General features: G+C 39.6%; 1 protein-coding gene across 1 annotated transcript in view; it reads right to left on the bottom strand.

Annotated features, from left to right (window-relative positions):
- Nucleotides 1–10,590: 10,590 nt before the first annotated feature.
- The window catches only part of SAMTOR (S-adenosylmethionine sensor upstream of mTORC1), a 190,930-nt gene continuing 177,787 nt past the window's right edge, over nucleotides 10,591–23,733 (bottom strand). The window contains 1 exon segment of the mRNA XM_037037863.1: nucleotides 10,591–12,652. Within this exon segment, the coding sequence (XP_036893758.1) occupies nucleotides 12,023–12,652 (630 nt within the window). The 3' untranslated portion in view covers nucleotides 10,591–12,022.

Raw genomic sequence — 23,733 nt, 5'->3', positions numbered from 1 at the left:
TTAATGGGGGAAAATAGGGGATGGGTCATCAAGGAACATTATATAAAGGACACATGGAGAAAGCCAAAGTGCGGTAGCATTGAGAGTGGTGGGGGCAGGGGGGAGTTGTGTGTAGGGAAATGGAGACAACTGTACTTGAACATCAATAAAAAACAACAACAACAAAAGTACGATCTGAGATTAAGATATAAGAAATTTAAATGGGGAGGGGTAAGCAGAGGAGAGAAAAATGTAATGTAGCTCAAGTCACTTAGCATTGATCTAAGCTGCATTTTCTACCAATTGAGACTTTTCTGAAGTATAAGTTGAACAATATTCCGATTCTGAGAATATATTTATAAACTAAGTATATAAAACAAAACCAGACCACCCCCCAAATTCATACACTAAGTATCAGCAGTGGTCTTGTGTCATCACCCTTTAGTAAAATGAACTCACCTGTAAATATTAATTGATCACCTGTTTGTGCAAGGCACATTTTATTTTATTTTATTTTTTTCCATTTAAAATCATTTTGATTTTTCAATTACAGTTGACATACATCATTTTTTGCATCAATTCTTTTATTTATTTATTTTTTTAAATATAATTTTTATTTAATTCTTGTTCACGTACAGGTTTCTGTCTTATATTCCCAACCCTGCCCGCCCCCCGCCCCATGCTCCCCGCCTCCCTCCCCTTTCCACCCCCCACCCTTAGTTATTATCCATGTGTCTTTTATACTTGTTCATGTGAGTCCATTCCCTTTTCCCCTATAATTCTCTCCCCTCTCCCCTCTGGACCCTGTCAGCCTGTTCCATATTTGAGTGTCATTGGTCGTACTTTGCTTGCATGTTTGGTATGTTTAGAATCCTGTTAACGGTGAGATCATATGATATTTGTCTTTCACCGCCTGGCTTATTTTGCTCAGCATAATGCTTTCCAGTTCCATCCATGATGTTGCAAAGGGGAGTAGTTCCTTCTTCCTTTCTGCGGCATAGAATTCCATTGTGTAAATGTACCATAGTTTTTTGATCCAGTCATTTACCGATGGGCATCTAGGCTGCTTCCAACTCTTGGCTATCGTAAATTGTGCTGCTATGAACATCGGGGTGCATAGGTTCTTTTGGATTGGTGTTTCAGGGTTCTTAGGATATACTCCCAAGAGTGGAATTGCTGGGTCAAAAGGTACGTTCATTTTTAGTTTTCTTAGAAAATTCCATACTGTTTTCCATAGTGGTTGTACCAGTCTGCAATCCCACCAACAGTGAACTAGAGTCCCCTTTTCCCCACAACCTCTCCAGCACTTGTTGTTTGTTTCTTTGTTTATGATAGCCAATCTGACTGGTGTTAAGTGGTATCTCATTGCGGTTTTAATTTGCATCTCTCTGATAGCTAGTGATATCGAGCATCTTTTCATGTGTCTCTGGATTCTCTGTATGTCCTCCTTGGAGAAATGTCTGTTCAAGTCCTCTGCCCATTTTTTGATTGGGTTGCTTGTCTTCTTTGAGTGGAGCCGAATGAGTTCTTTGTATATTTTGGAGATTAAACCCTTATCTGAGGTATCATTGGCAAATATGTTTTCCCAAGCTGTTGCTTCTCTTTGTATCTTGATACTGTTTTCCTTAGCCATGCAGAAGCTTTTAATTTTGATGAGATCCCATTTGTTTATTCTTTCCTTTATGTTCCTTGCTCTAGGGGACGTATCAGTAAAAATATTGCTGCGTGGAATATCTGAGATTTTCTTGCCAAGGCTCTCCTCTAGGGTTTTAATGGTTTCACGGCTTATATTTAAGTCTTTTATCCACCTTGAATTTATTTTGGTGTATGGTGTAAGTTGGTGCTCAAGTTTCATTTTTTTGCATGTAGCTGTCCAGTTCTCCCAACACCATTTGTTGAAAAGGCTGTCTTTACTCCATTTTATGTTATTGCCCCCTTTGTCGAATATTAATTGACTGTAGAGAGTTGGGTTTATTTCTGGGCTCTCTGTTCTATTCCATTGGTCTATGTGCCTGTTTTTGTGCCAGTACCAGGCTGTTTTGATTACAGTGGCCTTGTAATACAGTTTGATATCAGGTATTGTGATCCCTCCTACTTTGTTCTTCTTTCTCAAAATTGCAGCAGCTATTCGGGGTCTTTTCTGGTTCCATATAAATTTTTGAAGTGTTTGTTCTATGTCTGTGAAATACGCCATTGGTACTTTAATAGGTATTGCATTGAATCTGTAAATTGCTTTGGGTAGTATGGACATTTTGATGATGTTAATTCTTCCAATCCATGAACACGGTATATGTTTCCATTTATTTGTGTCTTCCTTGATTTCTTTCTTCAGTGTTGTGTAGTTTTCTGCATACAGGTCTTTTACCTCCTTGGTTAGGTTTATTCCCAGATATTTTATTTTTCTTTTTGCTATATCGAATGGGATTTTTTTCCTGATTTCTGCTTCTGCTGCTTCATTGTTGGTATACAAAAATGCCTTTGATTTCTGGATATTAACTTTGTATCCCGCTGTTATGCCAAATTCATTTATTAGTTCCAGCAGTTTTTTGGTAGAGGCTATAGGGTTTTCCATGTACACTATCATGTCATCTGCAAACAATGCCAGTTTTGTTTCCTCCTTTCCGATTTGGATGCCTTTTATTTCCTTTTCTTGTCTGATCGCTGCAGCTAGAACTTCTAATACTATATTGAATAGAAGTGGTGAAAGTGGGCAACCTTGTCTTGTACCTGATCTTAGTGGAAAAGCTTTTAGTTTTTGCCCATTGAGTATGATGTTGGCTGTAGGTCTTTCATATATGGCCTTTATTATATTGAGGAATGTTCCCTCTATTCCCACCTTGCTGAGTACCTTTATCATAAATGGGTGTTGTACCTTATCAAAAGCTTTTTCCGCATCTATTGATATGACCATGTGATTTTTGTCTTTGCTTTTGTTTATTTGGTGTATTACATTTATTGATTTGCGTATATTGAACCATCCTTGCATCCCTGGGATGAATCCCACTTGGTCGTGGTGTATGATCTTTTTGATGTATTGTTGGATGCGATTTGCCAATATTTTATTGAGGATTTTAGCATCTATGTTCATCAGTGATATTGGCCTGTAATTTTCTTTCTTTGTTGTGTCTCTATCTGGCTTTGGAATTAGGGTGATGCTGGCTTCATAAAAAGAGTTGGGGAGTTTTCCCTCCTTTTGGATTTTTTGGAATAGTCTGTGAAGAATAGGGGTTAGCTCTTCCTTAAAAGCTTTGTAGAATTCTCCTGTGAAACCATCTGGTCCAGGGCTTTTGTGTGATGGGAGTTTTTTGATTACTGCTTCAATTTCATTTGCTGTTATTGGCCTGTTCAGGTTTTCTGCTTCTTTTTCATTGAGTTTTGGAAGATTATATTTTTCTAGAAATTTGTCCATTTCACCTAGGTTTTCAAATTTCTTGGCATACAGTTCCACATAGTAATTTCTTACAATCCTTTCTATTTCTGCGGTATCAGTTGTAATCTCTCCTCTTTCATTTCTGATTGTGTTTATTTGGGTCTTCTCTCTTCTTTTCTTGATGAGCCTACTTAAAGGTTTGTCTATTTTGTTTATCTTTTCAAAAAACCAACTCCTGGATTCATTGATCCTTAGAATTGTGCTTTTAGTTTCTATGTCATTTAATTCTGCTCTGATCTTGGTTATTTCCTTCCTTCTACTTGCTCTGGGCTGTCTTTGTTGTTGTTCCTCGAGTTCTTGGAGGCGTCGGGTTAGGTTGTTTGTTTGAAATGTTTCTATCTTCTTTAGGTAGGCCTGTATTGCTATGAACTTCCCTCTCAGGACTGCCTTCACTGTGTCCCATAGGTTTTGGGTTGTTGTGAGTTCATTTTCATTTGTTTCCAGAAGCTTTCTGATTTCTTCCCTAATTTCAATCTTGACCCATTCGTTGTTTAATAGCCTACCATTCAGTCTCCATGATTTTGGGTGTTTTGGGTTTTTTTCATTGGGGTCGGTTTCCAATTTCAGTCCCTTGTGATCAGAGAAAATGCTTGGTATGATTTCTATTTTCTTGAATTTATTGAGACTCGTTTTGTGTCCTATCATGTGATCTATCTTTGAAAATGTTCCATGTGCGTTTGAAAAGAAAGTGTATTTAGCTTCTTTGGGATGGAGGGCTCTATATATATCAATTAGGTCCATTTCGTTTAGGGTGTCATTTAATGCTGCAATATCTTTGTTGATATTTTGTTTGGAAGATTTGTCCAATTTAGACAGTGGGGTGTTAAAATCTCCTACTATAATTGTGTTGCTGTCAATTTCTTTCTTGAGGTCCTCCAGAATTTTCTTTATATATTTGGGTGCTCCTATGTTGGGTGCATATATATTTACGATGTTAATGTCTTCTTGGTGGATTCTCCCTTTGAGTATTATGAAGTGACCTTCTGGGTCTCTCTTTATGGCCCTTCTTTTGAAGTCTATTTTGTCTGATATGAGAATTGCTACCCCGGCTTTTTTTCTTGTCCATTTGCTTGGAAAATTTGGTTCCATCCTTTCACTTTTAGTCTGTGGTGGTCCTTTGACCTGAGGTGGGTCTCTTGTAGGCAGCATATGTGTGGGTCGTGCTTTCTTATCCATTCAGCTATTCTATGTCTTTTAATTGGAGCATTTAATCCATTTACATTTAAGGTTATTATTGAAAGGTACTTATTCATTGCCATTTGTGTACCTGTGTTCCTCTCTATCTCTCTCTTTTCCTTCCTTTCCTAAAGCAGTCCTTTTAGTAATTCTTGTAGAGTTGGTTTGGTGGAGGCGTATTCTTTTAGACTTCTTTTGTCTTGGAAGCTCTTTATTTGGCCTTCTATCTTGATTGAGAGCCTTGCTGGGTACAATAGCCTTGGTTGTAGGCCTCTGTTTCTCATTACTTGGAATATTTCCTGCCATTCTCTTCTTGCTTGGAATGTTTCCGTTGAGAAGTCAGTAGCCAGCCTTATTGGGACCCCCTTGTATGTTATGTCCTTTTTCTCCCTTGCTGCCTTTAGGATTTTCTCTTTGTCTTGGAGTTTTGCCATTTTAATGATGATGTGTCTTGCAGTAAGCCTATTAGGGTTCCACTAGATTGGGACTCTGTGATTCCTGGATTCATGTGACTTTCTCTCTCCTCAACTTAGGAAAATTTTCCGTAACTACTCTTTCAAGGAGGTTTTCTATCCCTTGTTCTTCTTCCTCTCCTGGTATTCCCATTATTCGGATATTATTACGTTTCATGTTGTCTTGCATTTCTCTTAAATTCTCCTCATTTTTTCTGATTCTCTTTTCCATTATTTGGTCTGTCTGGGAGAGTCTTTCTATCCTGTCTTCTGTCTCACTTATTCAATCTTCTGCCATATCGATTCTATTCTTCATACCTTCTACTGTGTTCTTCAGTTCAGAAATTGTATTCTTCATTTCCTCTTGGCCTTTACTAAGGGTTTCCATTTCCTTTTTCATGTTGGTCTAGTTTGCAGAGAGCTCACTGTAGCTCCCCTGTAGTTTCTGGTAGCTCGTCGTAAGCTCTTTGAATTTCCTGATAACCAGTGCTTTGAATTCAATATCTGATAGTTGGCTTGCCTCTATTTCATCTAACGTTCTTTCTGAGACTTCCTCCTTTTCTTTCATTTGGTGGTTGTTTCTTTGTCTTCCCATTGTTTGTGTTGTTCTTCTTGTTGGCTTCATCTTCTGAAAGTGGTCTCTTCTGGGTTCCTGGGTTTATGGTGAGAACTTCTGTGGTAAGATGCCTGTGAGATTCAGTGGTGCAGTCTCCTGCAGGTATTTTGGTGTTCTCCACTTCCACCTACTCCCCTTTTTGTCTTCCAGCTGGTCAAACCTTTTATTCTGGTCTCCCTAGCTCCAGCAGCCTGAGGGGCTATTAGTGTGGCCTTTCTCTCCTCTCGGTGAACTTAGCTGGTCTCCCCAGTGCCCTCCCAAGATCCAGAATGGCCCCGCTCTCCTGTGCCCCGCTGAGAGCAGGTTTTTCCCCAGGCTTCCCAACTCTGGCCTGGAGTGAGGGCATGCACTCCCAGCCAGGCTTTCCTGGTCTCGCAGGCTTGGGCTTGGACCTTTCCCAGTGCTGTGGCTGCACACACTGGGCAACTCACAATTCTTCCAAGCTGGCAACCACAGCCTGACTCCCGGTGCTTCTCAGTCTGAGCCCAGCTGGGTAGGGATGAATCTGGCAATTGGCGCTTCCCCAGGGGTCCTGTCAGTCTCGGGCAGAGCCCCGAGGCCGTGTGAGGGCCTGCTGGAGTCCCTGGCTGAAGTCCCCCACTGAGGTCCCCGGCTGGAGTCCCCCGGTATTGGGAATGCACACCACTGGGAATGCGCGCCACCAGGAATTCACGCCACGGGGAATGCACGCCACCGAGAATGCACGGGATTCCCAGACTGGTGACTGGGGACTTCCAAGCTGGTGACCACACTGGATTCTTCTCAGTCTGACCACACTGGATGCTTCTCAGTCTGAGCCCAGCTGTGTAGGGATGGATCTGGAGATTGGCGCTTCCCCAGGGGCCCTATAAGTCGCGCGCACAGTGCCCCGAGGCTGTGTGTGCCCCCGCTGGAGTCCCCAGCTGGAGTCCCCCGGTATCGGGAATGTGCACCTCCGGGAATGCGCGCCACCCAGACCTCCAAGTTGGCAACTACGGCCTGCCTTCGGGTGCTTCTCAGCCTGCGCCCGGCTAGGTAGGGAGGGAGCTGGTGACTGGTGCTCTTCCAGAGGCACTGACCATATCCCGAATCTTCCCCAAGACTGTGGGAGCTCCGGCTCAGGCTACTGGGAATGCTGGGGCCCCTCAGTTCCCCAAACTGGCAAACACAGCCTGACTCCACGGGTTATCAGAGTTCTCCAGTTTGCTTCCCAATGCCCACTCCTCTCTCTGCCACTATAGGCAAACCGATCTCTCCTGGTGTTTTCCAATCTGCACCCTGCTGGTTAGAGAGGATGCCGGTGACTAGTTCTCTCATAGGGTTGTCGTTGTTGCCCTCCCTTGGCTCTCAGAGATCAGGGCGGCCCTGCCAGGGCCCTGACTCCGCCCACGAAGGGCCCACAGCCTCTGTGCTGTTCCCTCGTACCTTGCTGATCTGAGGTCCGTCTCCTCTCCTCAACCTCTGGTCATTCAGTGTCCGCTATACTCTCTGGGGTCCTGCCGTCCCATATGCTGGGTCCTTGTTGGGTGTTCGCCGTGCTCCCCTGCAGAGCAGCCTGGTTTTTCTCCGGCGAGTGAAGGGAAGCGAAATCCTTTGTCCTACTCCGCCGCCATCTTCCTCCGGAGCAAGGCACATTTTAAAGCTGAAAATACAGCAGTAGACAGACAAAGGCCTTTCCTACACACACACGCACGCACACACACACACACACACACACACACACACGGAAAAGACAAACTTTGGATAATTAGAGTTATTCAGAGACTTTACAGTTATTTCGAAGAGACTACTTTAGATTATGTGGCCTGGGAAGGTCTCCTAAGGAGGTAACATGTAAGCTAAGATCTGAGTAACAGAAACAAACTAGCCATGCAAATCCAGTATAAAAGGAAGAAATTCTAGGCAGAGGGACTAGTTAGCGTAAAGGTGGGCACAGGCTTGTCTTCCTCCACTCCAGGTTTATTAACATAGAAAGTGTAGGAAGGAGTGAGGATTGACATGGGCGAATTAGCATATCCTCTATATTTGACACTTTCATGAGGGATACATATATTTAAATAAATTGCATCTAGATTGGATATCAGCAATGTGCCAAAGTGTCATGTGACACTGGCTCGCAGTGTCGCGGTGTTTTGGGTGAGACAAGACATTCACAATGATTACTGAGTCCCGTGGAGGAAAAGGGACAGCACAGCTACTCTCTCAAGGGGACAGTGCACCAATCTTTGCCTTGTCTAGCTTTTATTGGCTTTCTAATAGCATACATCAAAGAAGGTTTTCATTCATTATACTTAGGTTTGCTTTAGGCAATTACTTTTTACAGATAGCAAGGAAGGAATGTTACAGATTACTTCTTACAGATTAACAAGGAAAAAATGTTGCAAATGCAAGGGATGATAAGAGTAACAGGTCTAGTTACACTTCAGTCCTTGGGAGAATTGGCAGACTTCACAAAGTTACTTTATTTATTTATTTATTTATTTAATATTTTATTTATCTTTAGAGGGGAAGGGAAGGAAAGAGGGTGAGAAACAATGTATGGTTGCTTCTTGTGCGTCTCCTGATGGGAACTGGTCTGCAACCCAGGCATGTGCCCTGACTGGGAATCGAATCAACGATCCTTTGGTTTGCAGGCCTGCACTTAATCCACTGAGCTATGCCAGCCAGAGCACGAAGTTACTTTAAAGATATGCAGGAAGGGCTTTCTGCCTGAACTCAGAGTGAGAGAATTTTAGCAAGAGCAAGTCACCAAGCAGCCTAGGTATAATGCACGCCTGATTTCCCACGGGAGAACTTCTTCATGGGAGTGGTTCTGTGTGCCAACTTGCCCCCCACTGGTTTTCCACGTGAGTGGAAATTTGGGCTACATTTCCACATCTCTTGAAGCAGTTACCTACAGTTATGTGAACAGAATTCATTGATATGTATCACCAAATACTACAGTGCAAGAATATGCTGTTCTGCAATGTTAAAGTTTTTGTTGCCTTGTGATAATGCTGGTTTTTTTTAGTTACATTGTCAGCCCTGAGGACAGTATTTATTCCTCTAGTACCTAGTCCAATGTAATAGTGTAGTAATTAATCTTCAATTAATAAATCAAGCAAGACTAAAGAGATGGTTTGTGACATCCTAGCACTTATTCTGTAGCTCCTTATTTCAACTGGCACCATTCTTCATGCCACCAGAGTCCTTCCTAACTCGATAATTTTTTTGGTTACACAAGTTCCAGATCATCACCTTTCCTTGCTATCAAAATGTTATCTTCTTACTTTCAAATTCCCAGGTCTCTACTGTTTTCAGAGTAACCTGTACTGTGGTACTTTAATCTGTGCTAATGTTTCAGTGGTGTTAGAAAACAGAGCTTCTACTACAGTCAAGGCATTTATTCTTTCAGGTCCTTTCAAGACTTGAAAGAATTTATTCTTTCAAGACCTTTCTCTTTCAGGTCTGTTTCCTAAGCATCTTTTTTCTTGCAGACAATCTCCAGGGATTTGGCCTGCTTACCTCTTCTTTCCAACAATCACCGATCTTCTTTATTTCCAGGAAATGTTTTATCCATTCCTGGATCTGGGAAACATACTATCTTTTGGATTCTTAGTGAAAAGGCCTGTGACAATTTGGAAACTATGATTGTTTCTTGCTGGCTTCCTAAATTATCTCTAATGTAGTTAACTTTCAAGGAAAGTAGAGTATGATATGGCTGAGTACAATGATTGGATGAACCCAGTAGAAAATCCTAAGTCATTCAAGTTCTAAATTGCCTCCCCATTTTGAAATCACTTAGTGAGATAGTTCAAAGACCACAAAACTTTCAGTTTGCAAGTAACAGACAATGACTATTGAAAATTTAAAAATTTTAATGAATCTGCTTTGTTCACAAAATATGAAAAAATACAAAAAACACAAACATACATTTCTAGGTATGCCACCTCCCACCACTTGGCAACTAACATATAAACCATTTGATTTTGAAGAATCCAACCAAATGATCATTTGTTTTTGAAACACCAAATTATTTTGGACAATCCTGTTGTGAATGTAATAGCAGGCCCTTTAACTTCTCTATATCTAAATGAACTCATTCTCTAGAGTACCCATACTAATAAAGTATTACAAGGTTCTACTAACTTTTCTTGTCATTACATATATAATCTGACACTATGCCAGATGACTACTTATTTTTAATACTAATTCATGGAATTGGCTTTGATAGAATGTATTTTAGTTTAAATCCTGTGCCAACCTAATTTGAATAAGCTGAACTTACAAAACAAATGATATTTATAAATTCAAATAAATTTATACTAGGTGGGAGTATAGGTTTTACATTTTCTGTAAACTACTTAAAATACATCATGCACACTTTGGAGCATAAGCAGAATCAACATATGTAAACAACCAGAAGAATTTATAGCACCGACACTTAGCCATAACACAAAGGGTGACTCTAAGGTAGTACTTATACCAGCTGCTCAAATCATAGTTTTCATTTACTTTCAAAGCACTTTCATTGGTATATTTTTTCCTTTGCCCTTAAGATAGTATTTAGTCACGTAAAAAAGAAAACAGTATGGTAAAATAAGTATTATTTGAATACATTTTTTTGTTATCCTCAACACAATGCTTTTTTCTTCTTTTGGGTGAGCTCAAAAACTTGACCTGCAGCACATAATTGTAAAGAAAAGTCGATCTTATATAAGAATCTTATGCTATTGAAAGTAAAAGAAAAATTTCAAGTTACTTCTGGCATATTTGAACAACTAATATTTATTGCACTTAGTTAACTGACTTTTTCAGATTAATTACAATCTCATTACTTTCATTGATTCAGAATGTGAAATTTAATTTGAAATATCAGGTACACTCAAACATTTATATCTTAAAGGATATGTTTTGTGTTTCCAAATAAATTCTGACATTCAGAGTTAACTACAGCAATTCACACTAAGCACAAAACATCACTTTTACCAGAGTTTATGAAATTTAGGATCAACTATTGAAAATACTTCCTTTAAACACACACACATGTACATTAAGCATGAAATCTGAAACTGATATTTCAGTGCAAAAACCTCAGTATGAGGTAATTTTAATGTAAAAACAACTTGAAAAAAATTCCACACAGTGGCACTCTTAAAGATGATAATTTACATGACAATTTCTGGCTGGTAAGACAACATGGACTAAATCTTCGTATCTATTTAAACTCAATTTTGTCTTGTTTTGGCATATATTTCTCCTTAAGCATTTGTTTCTGATTCAAAAACAGAAAGATGTTTATCAATGTGGAAAGGGAAAATTCCAGCAGCCAACTAATGATTTATATTTTCAAAGAAAATCTGTACCTTGGATTTAGATAGAAGAATACTGAAAGCTCAAAATCATTTTATGAGACTGCCAGCAGAGAGTTAATTATAACTTTTTTCTATAAAACTTTAGATTTGAAGTGCAGCATCTTCTTAATGGAAAGGCAAGGACCCTTTACAACAGTTGACCTAGATAAAATATAAGCTCTTTTACAAGTGCAAACACTTTTACAAAGGTGTGTTAGGTCAATATCAAGTATTATATTGTTCCTTGCTTAAAGAGAAAAACTTGTAAATGAATTCTAAATTTAATAAAGTAAAGTACACTCCCATAGTTAAACATATTCAACACCAAAGCCCAAATCCACAAGAAAGACATACAAATTCTATTGGATACTTTGGCAATGGTGATTTTTGCACTGTGCTAATCAAATTATATTATACACTCTTGGGGAAGTCTCTCCCCCAATGTCTGATGTTGCCAAATAAACAAGAGCAAAAAAAACCAAAACAAAAACAACAACTACCAATAGTTTCAAAAAAGTTCAGGAAATGTTGGATCACCAGATAAAACTGAACAGAAAATGGCTTTCTGTAACAGATAACAATCTAGTTAGAAAAAAAGAGTAGGTATATCACAAAACGACTCAACCAATCTATCTTTGGGATACATTTAACTTGTTAACCATCAAAATGCAATCTACAGCTTTTACATATCTTAAAGTTTCTCACTGCAATGGTTTAAAGTCGACATTGAAAAGAGGAAAAAAATACATAGCTAATTATGCTTCATTTTTTACAATGACACTAAAGACATAAAGGTATCTTTCAATGGTATCCGAGTGTTAAATGCTAACAAAACAGTGGTTTCTACTATGACAAAGGTCAGTCTGCATGACATTTGAACCTTTCTATATAAGAATACATTTTAAAATTCAGAAATAGAAAAAATAGCAAACTCTGTCAACCTTTGCATTTCTTCTATGCAAAGGAAGTTTTAAGTACTGAGCTCATGGTAGTATTTCTGATTAGTGTTAAGTAATTAGTTTAGGAGTTTGGACTGAAAGGGCCTTTTGCTTTTATATTAACTTAAAAGTAATATGGGATCTTCTATCTCATAGAAAGGAACAGAGCTGGCTTGACTTTCTCCAGAATCTGAGTCATATGGAGCATCAGGGAGCTCTGTAAAACCATATGCCAGTTGTTCATCTTCTATATCTGATCGAACATAGGAGGAAGAGTTAGAGTATTCCTCATCTTCTATACTATTGAAATCTTGAGGAATATATAACATCCCTGGGTAGTTCCTACTAACCAAGTCACTTGTAGTTTTTAGGGATATTTTTCTAAATGCCATCAGATGCATGTGTGAAAATTTTGAATACTTGAAACGTTTAAAGCCCAGGGACTCTATAGCAATCTTCCAGCTTTTCATCATCATTGCATGACGATTCTGATGGGAGGAATCAGGTGTGATGATAAGCAATAAACCATTTAACATTAGCAATTCATGGGCTTTCTTGCAGCAAATCCATCTCTGGTAAGGTGATGGAAAATAAGAAAGAAGGAGAGAGAAAACAACCACATGAAAAAGTTCTCCAGGGAGAGAATCGATAGGGTTTTTCAGCTGCTTCAAAAAGGCATCTATAGCATCCTGTGCAAGTTGGAGTGGTTGCTGAAGCTGCAAGTTCAGGAAGTCACATTTATATACACTCTGCAAAAGAAAAAACAAAGCGTATTAGAAATTCAAGATTACTTCTATCTTATTACATAGAGTTTACACCAAACTATTTCACAGCATTTCTATATAATTCTAGCTTTAATTATGCACTTTTCCCTTCTAAATTGTTTCATTTGCACAGCCTTATTCAACCAAAACTTTTAGTCACAAAAATCTCAGAGTAATTCTGCTTAGAGAATTTCTAGTTGTTATTCAAAAACATATTTCTAACAGTTAATTTGAAATTAGAAATATTTTAAGCATATGTACCTTTAAAATAATAAGGGCTTATTTGAAATTTAGTTTAGCTAAGAGTTAACAGAAATAATTTTTTTACCTTAAATAATTTAAAGAAATTTTCAATTACAGTATTATACAGACATACAGTATTATATTAGTTTCAGGTGTACAACCTAGTGATTACACATTTATATAACTTACTAGACAATCACCCTGACTAGTACCCATCTGACCATATATAGTTACTAAAATATACTGACTATATTCCACATGCTGTACTTAACATTTCAGGGATTATTCTGTAACTACCAATTCGTACTACATTAAAAAAAAAAAAAACCTCATTTAAGGACATGCTTATTGAGGGGGAAGGAAGGGAGAGAAACATCAATGTGAGACAGAAACATCGATCAGTTGCCTCTTATATGTGCCCCGGCTGGGGAAACCCACAAGCCAGGTATTTGGCCTGACCAGGAAGAACTGGCGACCTCCTGGTTTATGGGACAAGGCTCCAACCAACGGTGCCACATTGGCTCAATTGTTGATCCTTTCACTTCTTAATTCCCTCACTTTTCATCCTTTCCCTCAAGATCCCCTCCCATCTGCTAACTATCAAAATCTTCTCTGTATCTGAGTGTGTTTCAGTTTTATTTGTTCACTCATTGTTTTTTAGATTACACACATAAGTGAAATCATATGACATTTATCTTCCTCCATCTTATTTCACTCAGTGGAATACCCTCTAGGTCACAGGTGGCAAACCTAAGGCCTGAGGACCAAATCCAGCCCTCCACCTTGCTTCTGCCCAGCGGCAGCACCGAGCTCTCACTTAACTGTTAAGGAGTAGTTACACTTATACAGTCCTAAAATTACATTTGGCCATCTGAAGGCAATTGTGAGGCTGATATGCCCCTGGTGAAAATGAGTTTGATGCCCCTGCTCTAGGTCTATCCATGTTGTTGATGATGGCAAGATTTCATTCTTTTTTTAGGGCTGTGTCATATTCCATCATATACAGGATGGGGCATAAACAGATTTATAGTTGTTCATATGGGAAACAATACAATAATAAATAATACCAGAATAAACACTGTTTCATGTACTCACAACTGTAAATCTATTTTTGCTCCACCCATTATATGTGCCATTTCTTTATCATCTACTGATGGTCACATTATATGTGTGACTTCTTCAGCATCTATTGATGGACACTTAGGTTGCTTTCATATTTTGACTATTGTAAATAATGCTGCAATAAGCATATGGATGTATAGTATTTGTCTTTTCAGTTTAGTGTTTTGGGTTTCTTTCGATACTCAGAATTGGAATTGCTGAGTCCTTTGTCTCGCTATAAGGTCTATTTTGTCTAGTATAGGCACTGGTATCCATTTTTCAATTGTTTTTTTTTTCATTTTCATGAAACATATTTTTCTATCCCTTTATTTTCAGTTTGTGTGTCTTTTGATCTGCAGTGACTCTCTTGTAAATAGCATATGTAAGGGTCTTGTTTTCTTAACTATTTCTTCCAACATCTTTTGATAGGAGCATTTAGTGCATTTACACTTAAAGTAATAGTTGATAGATATGTATATATGACCATTTTATGATTCATATATTTAATGTCTTTCTCCTCCTCCTCCTATTCTACTTATTCCTCCTCTTCCTCTTTTTCTGAAGACCCTGTAACATTTTTTGTACTGATTTGACAGTGGTGAATTTCTTTAGTTTTTTCTTGGGTGGCAAGCTATCTGACCTTCAATTCTAAATGACAGATTTCCTGGGAAGAGTAATCTTGGTTTTATGTTCTTGCTTTTCATCACTTTGAGTATTTCTTGCCAATTCCTTCTGGCCTGCAAATTTTATTTTGAGAAGTCAATTGATAAGTTTTATGGGAACTTTCTTGTAGATAACTATCTTGCTGCTTTTAAGATTCTCTTTTGACTTAACCTTTAGCATCTTAATTATGTGTCTTGGTGTGTTTCTTTGGGTTCATCTAGTTTGGGACACTGTGCCTCCTGGACTTGTATGTTTGTTTCCTTCATCAAGCTAGAGAAGTTTTCTGTCATTACTTTTTCACATAGGTTTTCAAATCGCTGCTCTCTCTCTTCCCCTCTGCCATTCCCATTATGCAAATGTTGGTATGCTTGAAGTTGTCCCACAAGCTCCTTATACTAACTTTATCCTGATTTTTAAAATTCTTTTTTTTCTTTTTGCTGCTCTGATTGGGTGTTTTTTTGCTTCCTATCTTCCACATCTCTGATTTGATCCTCTACTTCATCTACTGCACTGTTGATTTCCGGTAACATATTCTTTATTTCAGTTAATGTATTCATCTCTGACAAGTTCTTTTTTATCTCTGTTTTTACATTTCCTATCTCTTTGTTGAAGTCCTCACTGATATCACTTATCATCCTGTGTTTTGAACTCTGCATCTGGTAGATTGCTTATCTACATTTTGTCTAGGTTTTTTTCCTGGAGTTTTGTCATTCTTCCCCTTGGGACATGTTTCTTTGTCTCCTTATTTTGGCAGTCTCTTTGTGTTTGTTTCTGTGTATTTGGTATAGAGCTGCTACATCTCCCAGACTTAGTAGAGTGGCTTTATATAGTAGGTGTCCTGTAGGACTTAATGGAACAGCCTCCCTGATCACCTGAGTTGAGCACTCCAGGTGCATGCCGCCCCCTCCTTGTGTGGGTTATGTACACCCTCCTGTTTTAGTTGTGCCTTGCTGATTGCTATTGGCACATCAATAAGAGAGATTTTTCCCTAGGCCAATTGGCTTCAAGGACTGCGACCACCATGGAGGATTAGGTATGCAGGGGCCCATCTCACAGAGCAGGATTTTCTTCAGCAGGGCTCTGGTGCTGCTGGGTTTGTCCCTTGGGTTGCTTGTGGAGGTGGCTGGGTGGTATTTCAATGTGGTCTGAAGCTGTCTACTGGATGTGCTGGTTCTGGGGCCTCCCAGGAGGCGCAGGTGAAGGTTAGCTGCCAACTCTGCCCTGCCTGGGAGAGGCCAAACTGGGAACCAATGCTGGCTGCCGCTACTGTCTGCCGCTAATGTTGGGCGTGGGGCTAGTATAAGAGATATGAGGCACACTGAGGCCAGATGCTGCTTATTTGAGAGATTTTAGGAGTCTGAAGCTTGAGCCAATACAGGTCATCTGTATTAAACAGCTACTGAAAAGGACTTGTGTGGGCCTACAAGGTGCAGGACAAATAATGTCAACCAAGAGCCTCAGACCCACCTGCCTTCTCTGTTAGGGGAGGGCTCAGAAAAGTTAACAATGGCCACTGCTAGCACTCATAGGAGAAAGCTGCCCCTCCTGCTCTTACCCTGACACCAGACAATTTAGTTTCTCCCTATATGTCCTTGGTGCCTTTTGTGCTGCTGCCCCAGTGCTAGAGGTCAGAGTGAGTGTGAGTCCAGGAGTCTATGTGCGGTCCCTTTAAGAGGAACATCTGGGACTCTAGCTTCCCTCCATCTCACTCAGCCACAACACCCACTGTTCTTTTTAGCCAGAAGTTATGGAAACTTCTCTTCCTGGCTCTAGAACCCTTGGCTTGGGGACCTGGTGTCAAGCTGGGACCCCTTGCTCCACAGTTGGGATCTCCAAAACAAATATATCACTTCTGAGTTTATTTGCCACGCATGGGTGTGCAACCAGCTGTTCCAAATCTCCACTCCTCGTACCAGTCTCGCTGTAGTTTCTTCTTTACACCCTTAGTTGTAGGACTTTTGTTCAGCTAAACTTGAGGGTCTAGATGATGGTTGTTCTGTGGTTTAGTTGTAATTTCGATGTGCTTGTGGAAAGATTCAAGGACTACCTTTATCTATACTTCCATCTTTTAAAAATTTCTTTGTTTACAATTTTTTAAACTCTATTTTTTATGTATCTTTTAAAATGAGTTTTTTCATAATGTAAAAATTCTATTGTTGTGCAATTACAGTTGTTCCCATTTTCCCCCATTACTCTCCCCTGCCCTACTCACCCTCACCTCCCACATTCAATCCTCCTTCCACCCCGCTGTCTTTGTCCATGGGTCCTTCATACATGTTCCTTGATGACCTTTCCCCTTCCCTGCCCTGTTATCCCTCTCACCCCTTCCTCTGGTTATTGTCAGTTTGTTCTTTATTTCCACGTCTCTGGTTATATTTCACTTGCTTATTTGTTTTGTTGATTAAGTTCACTTATATGTGAGATCATATGGTATTTGTCTTTCACTTCCTGGATTACAGATCAACAAATAGGTGCTGGCGAGGCTGTTGAGAAAAGGGAATCCTAGTACACTGTTGGTGGAAATGCTGACTGGTACAGCCACTGTAGAAAACGGTATGGAATTTCCTCAAAAAAACCTAAAAATGGAACTGCCTTTTGACCGAGCAATTCCACTGCTGGGTGTTGGGAACTGCTCTGCCTGGTTTCAGGAGTTGTAACTGCCCCCCATAGCTAAGGCTGAGTGAGCGACCTCTGGACTGTGAGCCACTAAGGAGACAAAGCTTATATCTGGCAGCAGTGCTGCTTCTGCTTCATCCCCTGCCCCCAACACTTGGTCGGTTAGTCAGAGACAAGTAAGACCCCTCAGAGGAGGGGGCAACCTAAGCCAGACACAATCACTTGGGAGGCCCTCAAGGAAGGACTTGGGGGGGCTGCAGCAAAGAGAGAGTGATGGACCCTTGCCCCCTGGCTATTCTGACAGCCTGAGTCCCCATTTCCATCTGAGAGAAGCGCTTCCTGGCTCTAATCCACTTAAGCCTAAAAACCTAGGACCTTTGCTGGCTAGACTGGGTTCCAGGGTGATGGGGCCTAAGAAAGAATTTGTAAAGTCTGTGAAGCCTGCTTTGCTACAAGTGCTTTCATTCATATGGCAAGGGTCCGAACAGGAAATGAGTATGTCCCCCAAAGTTTTTGCAACCCCCTTACCTGACAGACACTGATTCAGATTAAGCCCTGAGATTTCTTTGAAATGTTATCTACTGTTTGATCCTTACCACTGCCTGACATTGATTGATGAACTTTTCCTATGTGCTCTGAACCTAATAAAAGCCATTGAAGAAGAGGTTCTTGGTCTTTCTCCTCTGAGAGATTGACCACCTTTCCTCCCTAAGCAGATCATGTCTTGGTAGTGTTACTTTCATCCATGGCAGATGGGGAGACTTGCTGGCAAAGTTGCCCCTGCAGCTGGGATTATATCCTAAGAATCCTGAAACACCAATTCAAAAGAACCTATGCACCCCAGTGTTCACAGCAGCGCAATATATAATAGCCAAGTACTGGGAACAGCCTAAGTGCCCATCAGTAAATGACTGATCAAAAAACTGTGAAACATTTACACAATAGAATACTACACAGCAGAAAGGAATAAGGAACTCCTACCTTTTGCAGCAGCATGAACAGAAATAGAAAGCATTTTGCTAAGTGATATACTGTCATCTTGACTGGACCCCTTGGAATGATTTATTTCTAATTCAGTCATCTTTATAGTCACTTCAACACTTACAGTTACCAAAACAGGTTAATATAAAAACTTTAAACAAGAAATAAAGATGAATTATAGAAGTCAAAGAGGATAATGGAAGAGGCATTATAAATTTGTAAAAGCAGAATTCCAAAACTTTTTAAGGTAATGAAAAACAACTTTTATTTAAAAAAAAATTTAAAGCCAGCCAGGCAATTTTATTAATGAATTTTCTACTTCTACATTAGGTTTGCTTATAGAGATTATTATGGATTGTTTTGAGTCAGATTCTAGAGGCCTCCTGCTGGAAGTTACATTTATTCATTTTTGTTTCATCTGCCCCCAAACCCCTGTAATAATAAAATTTAGTTGTATCAACTTTTGTATGCAAGTACTTCTCATATCCTCCATAATCTTAAAAGGTGTAACAATACCTTTCCAGTGATATCCTTTGACTCATCTTTATATGGTCATTTATTTGCTATAGCTGTTCCTGGGGGTAGCTATTCCTATTTTTCACTATAAAAGACCTGCCAAATTCATATTCAATTTTGGGTGAATTTTTAAATCTTCCTACTGGTGAGTATCTTTGATATTTCCATGATTAATCAAGAGATCTCCCTGACTGGTCATGATATCTCACTGATTGGCCATGATATCTCTCTAACAGGACATGATCACTCTTTGAGTGGTCTGAGTGGCCACGAGATCTCTGTAATTGGTTACCAGATCTGTCAGAGCGGCCATGAAATCTCTTTAGATGGCCCTGAGATCTTTCTGGGGGGCTATGAGATCTCTCTGATTAATCATAAGATCTATTTGGCCTTGAGCTCTCTCTGGTTGAAGATGAAATATCTCTTAATGACCTCTGGATCTCTTGGAATAGTGCCAATTTTTCTTCCAACTAGCCTTGAGATTATTTCCCTTTTGATTAGCTTTGATTACTCACTGCTTGGGCCTTAGAATAATCACTGCACTTCTTCTGCTTAAAGACTGCCTGTTTGAAGGGCTTTGTTGACTTCAATCTAGAACACAGGTGGCAAATACAAGGCCTGCAGGCTGAATATGGCCCTCCACTTTGTTTTATCTGGCTGGGCACCAGGTTTCTACCAGGTGGCAGTGCAGAGAGTTCCTTGCCGCTAGTTAAGGAGTAGTCCCATTTATACAATCCTAAGATTACATTCAGCGCTTTGAAGGTAACTGCAAGGCTGATGTAGCCCCTGGTGAAAATGAGTTTGAGACCACTGATCTAAAAGGTCCTTGGTGTGGTTTTTTATTTCTTTCCTCAGTGTTCCTTGGATATTGAAGATTCATTGTTTCATCGCTGAACTGAAACTGAGTTCTTTCTCTTATTCTATGTCTCATTCTGATTTTCTTCAAAGTTTGGATATTCTATCTTTCTAAGAATTATAATGTTATCATTTATTAATATGATCATGTGATTTTTCTTCTTTAGCCTGCTGATGTGGTAGATTACATTAACTGATTTTTTAACCACCTATTTATCAGAACACAATTCAAGCATTTTGCTTCCTTGATTCCTCCAAACGTAGTTGCTGAATTCTTTATAGGGATGCAATAAAGATATGAATACACCATGAAAAACAAAATTCAAACCATTTACTTCAATAAGCTACTAGTAATTTTAATAATAATATTTACATTATTGAACAGTTAAGCCCTCATGGTGGCAAAGTAGGTGGGAGTAGAGCCCAGTTCTTCTTGTGACCAGCTGGAACACCTAGCCAGTCTTTCGAGGAACAGAGTCAACAACCAATGGAATCCCAGCTTACATGAAGTTTGTAGACAAAAAATTGCAGAGGGCATTGAAAAATGGACAGCGAGGAGAGTGTAATGGGATGGTAAGGTCCCTGGGATCTAAGCAGGGACCAAGGCTGCTGTGTCCCCCCACTCTGCCTGCTGCAGGATGCAGGAAGGAGAGTTAGAGCAACAGCTCCCTCCCCTGCCAGACCAGGAAGGGCAGCTTGGCACTGGGAGGGACGTGGGTGCTGAAAGTCACTGGCGGAATTAGAGACGAAATGGGAGACACAGAGGTGGTACACACCCACTGGGACCGTGGACGCTGGCACCAGAGAAATTGGGGTGTTGGCGACATCTGGAGAAGGGAGGAGTTGGGCTGTTTTATACCCTGACTTGGATAGTCTCCCGACTAGTAGAAAAAGTGGGGCTGTGTGGTGTGCTTGTTAAGAACGGCGGGCAGCTCCTTTGTAAGGAACTCTCCAGTGGCAGCTGGTGCCCACTGAGGGAGATTTCAACTGCTCTCACTCACAGTGAGTAGAGAAGGGGAATCATAGGCCCTGCTGCTCTGGCACTGCGTGGGCAAAGACAGTAGTAGGGGGAACCATATGCCCAGCTTCTCTCGGGCTCTGTGTGGGAGACTGACTCACTCTGTGAGCAGCTGAGTGGCTGGTTTGCGCCTGGCAGCTCACAGAAGACCTTGTCTGTAGGTCCGGAAACTGAATAGTGGGACCCAAACCTGGTCCCCATCCTCTTAGAACCAAAGGAAGGGAGAAAAGTGAAGCTCAGACCCGTTTTCCTGTACTGTCTAGGAAGACCAGCAGAACTCATTAAACAGGTTTAAAGTCAGCAGGAGGATTATTATCTTTTTTTTCTTTTTGGATCCTTTCTTCCTTCAAATCCTCTTTTTTTGTTTTCTTTTTGTTCTTCGTCCAAGTGAGATGATAAGATAAGGAGTTACAAAGGGTCCAGAGACATATCGAAAGGGGAAGCACAAGGCTAACCCCCAAAACAGAGAAACGGAGACAAAGGTCACTTTGCTACCCCACAGAGCTGGCACTTTATTGTGTATGTGTATTATTATTAGTTTGCAATTATTTTTTACCACTTTTATTTTATTAGTATTTTTAAATTTCTCTTCCTTATGTTTAGTTTTCCTTGCTTTATTTCTCTGTTTAATTGCATTGCTTGACTGTTTTCCCTTATTCTCTCTCTGTATTGTATCTTAATTTTCCTTCTTTAACCTCATCCGTGTTCCAATAACACCCAATGCTTGATTGGGGTACTTGCTATTCTGTTTATCCAAGTCATTTATTTCTTGTCATATTATTGTTGTGCCAGTACTATTGTAAATAATTGTTGTTCCATAAAATTGTACATACTACACAGGAACCTTCCATGACCTTAGCCAACTTCACTTTAACTCTGATCATTAGTATTGTTGTGGTTAACTCTATTCTCTCTCAGACTACATCTACTTCCTATCCTTTAATCTTACTGTATCTAATCATCTAAACTTGCACAAGTGCTCTGTTTTCTGGATTCAGCTCACAATCATCCTCCCCTCTAACAAGAGTCTCATCCCTCTTTCACCTTTTATAAAAAATGGCTAGTTGGGTGAAATACTACAGTTAACGTTATACTTACCCAAAGAATCTCCTATCTCTTCTCTACTTGCTGGTACTTTAAACCCCATAAAATATTCTTGCTGTTTTAATCCATTTGGCCTACCCCCTGCCACTGAGAAAATACAAGAATAGGTAGGAGCTGTGAACATCATTATACCTGCTGGAGGAGAAAAACCACCAATAAAGGAACCACCAAAAAGCACAAATCCAAGCACAACAACAGAGCCCCCACAAAGAGAAGAAAAAGCAAAGTGTACAGTCAAGGAGATCGGAGACCATACCACTGAACCTCATAAAATTCTTACCACACAAGTCTGTCCTAAAAAGATAGCTAGCAAAGTGAAACATCAGGAAGCACATAAACAAAAAGAGTCAACTAAAATGGGGAGCCAAAAAAAGAACATGCAATAAAAAAGAATTGGAACACTTCCCATTAAAAGAGCTAAGAGAAATGGAGGTAACCAAACTACCAGATATAGAATTCAAATTAATGGTTATAAAGATGCTCAAGGAGCTCACAGACAAATACAAGGAACTGAGTGAGAACTACATTAGCATGAAAAAAATATATAAACAAAACCCAGGAAGGAATAAACAATAAAATCTCAGAAATAAAAAACACATTAGAAGGAATTATAAGCAGGCTGGGTGAAGCAGAGGATTGAATCAGTGAGTTGGAGGACAAGGTAGAAAAAAACTCCCAGATAGACCAAGAGAAAGAAACGAGACTCAGAAAGAACGAAGATGTGGCAAGACAACATGAAATGTAACAACATCTGTGTCACAGAGATACCAGAAGAAGAAGAGGAGCAAGGGATAGAAAACCTGTTTGAAAAAGTAATAATGGAAAACTCCTGTAATTTGATGAGAGAAAAACTTACACAAATCCAGCAAACACAGACAGTCACAATCAAAAGGACCCCAAAGAGGCCCACTTTAAGACACATCATCATTACAACGGCAAAATTCCAAGACAAAGAGAAAATCTTAAAGGCAGCAATGGAGAAAAAAAAAAGTAAAAAGGGAGAAAAAGGAAGGGAGAAAAAAAAGTACAAGGGAGCACTGAAAAGGCTAGCAGCTGATTTCTCAAAGGAAATACTCCAAGCCAGAAGAGAATGGCAAGAAATACTCCAAATAATAAAAACCATAGGCCTACAACCAAGATTATTTTACTCAGCAAAGCTCTCAATGAAAATGGAAGGCCAAATAAAGAGATTCCAAAACAAAAGAAGTCTAAAAGCATATGCATCCACCAAACCAGCTCTGCAACAGATGCTAAAAGGACTGCTGTAAGAAAAGGAAGGAAGAGGTGAGAGAGAGAGGAACAAATGTACGAAAAAATGGCAATGAATAAGTTACTATCAATAATAACCTTAAACATAAATGGATTAAATGCTCCAATCAAAAGACACAGAGTAGCCAAATGAGTAAGAAAGCATAACCCACACATATGCTGTCTACCAAGACTCACCTCAGAACAAAAGAACTACACAGACTGAAAGTGAAAGGCTGGAAACAAATATTCCAAGCAAACAGGAAAAAAAAAGCTGGGGTAGCAATACTCATATCAGACAAAATAGACTTCAAAAAAAGGGCCAAAGAAAGAGACCCAGAAGGTCACTTCATAATACTCAAGGGAAGAATCCATCAAGAATACATCAATATTGTATGCACCCAAAATAGGAGCATAAATATATATGCACCCAACATAGGAGCACCCAAATACATAAAGAAAATCTTGGAGGACTTCAAGAAAGATATTGACAGCAACACAATTACAGTGGGAGATTTAACACCCTCCTATCAAAAATGAATAGATATTCCAAACAAAATATCAACAAAGATATTGTGGCATCGAACAATGCCCTAGATGAAATGGACTTAACTGATATAAAAGCCTTTCATCCCAAAGAAGCACAATACACATTCTTTTCAAGTGCACATGGAACATTTTCAAAAATAGACCTGATGATACAACACAAAATGAGCTTCAA

This window comes from Sturnira hondurensis, unplaced genomic scaffold (genome assembly GCF_014824575.4).
Source record: "Sturnira hondurensis isolate 20B ecotype Veracruz unplaced genomic scaffold, ASM1482457v3 Scaffold0023759, whole genome shotgun sequence".
Classification (NCBI taxonomy): Eukaryota; Metazoa; Chordata; class Mammalia; order Chiroptera; family Phyllostomidae; genus Sturnira; species Sturnira hondurensis.
Note: the sequence above shows the minus strand (reverse complement) of the source record. Positions and strands in the feature narration are given on the sequence as shown.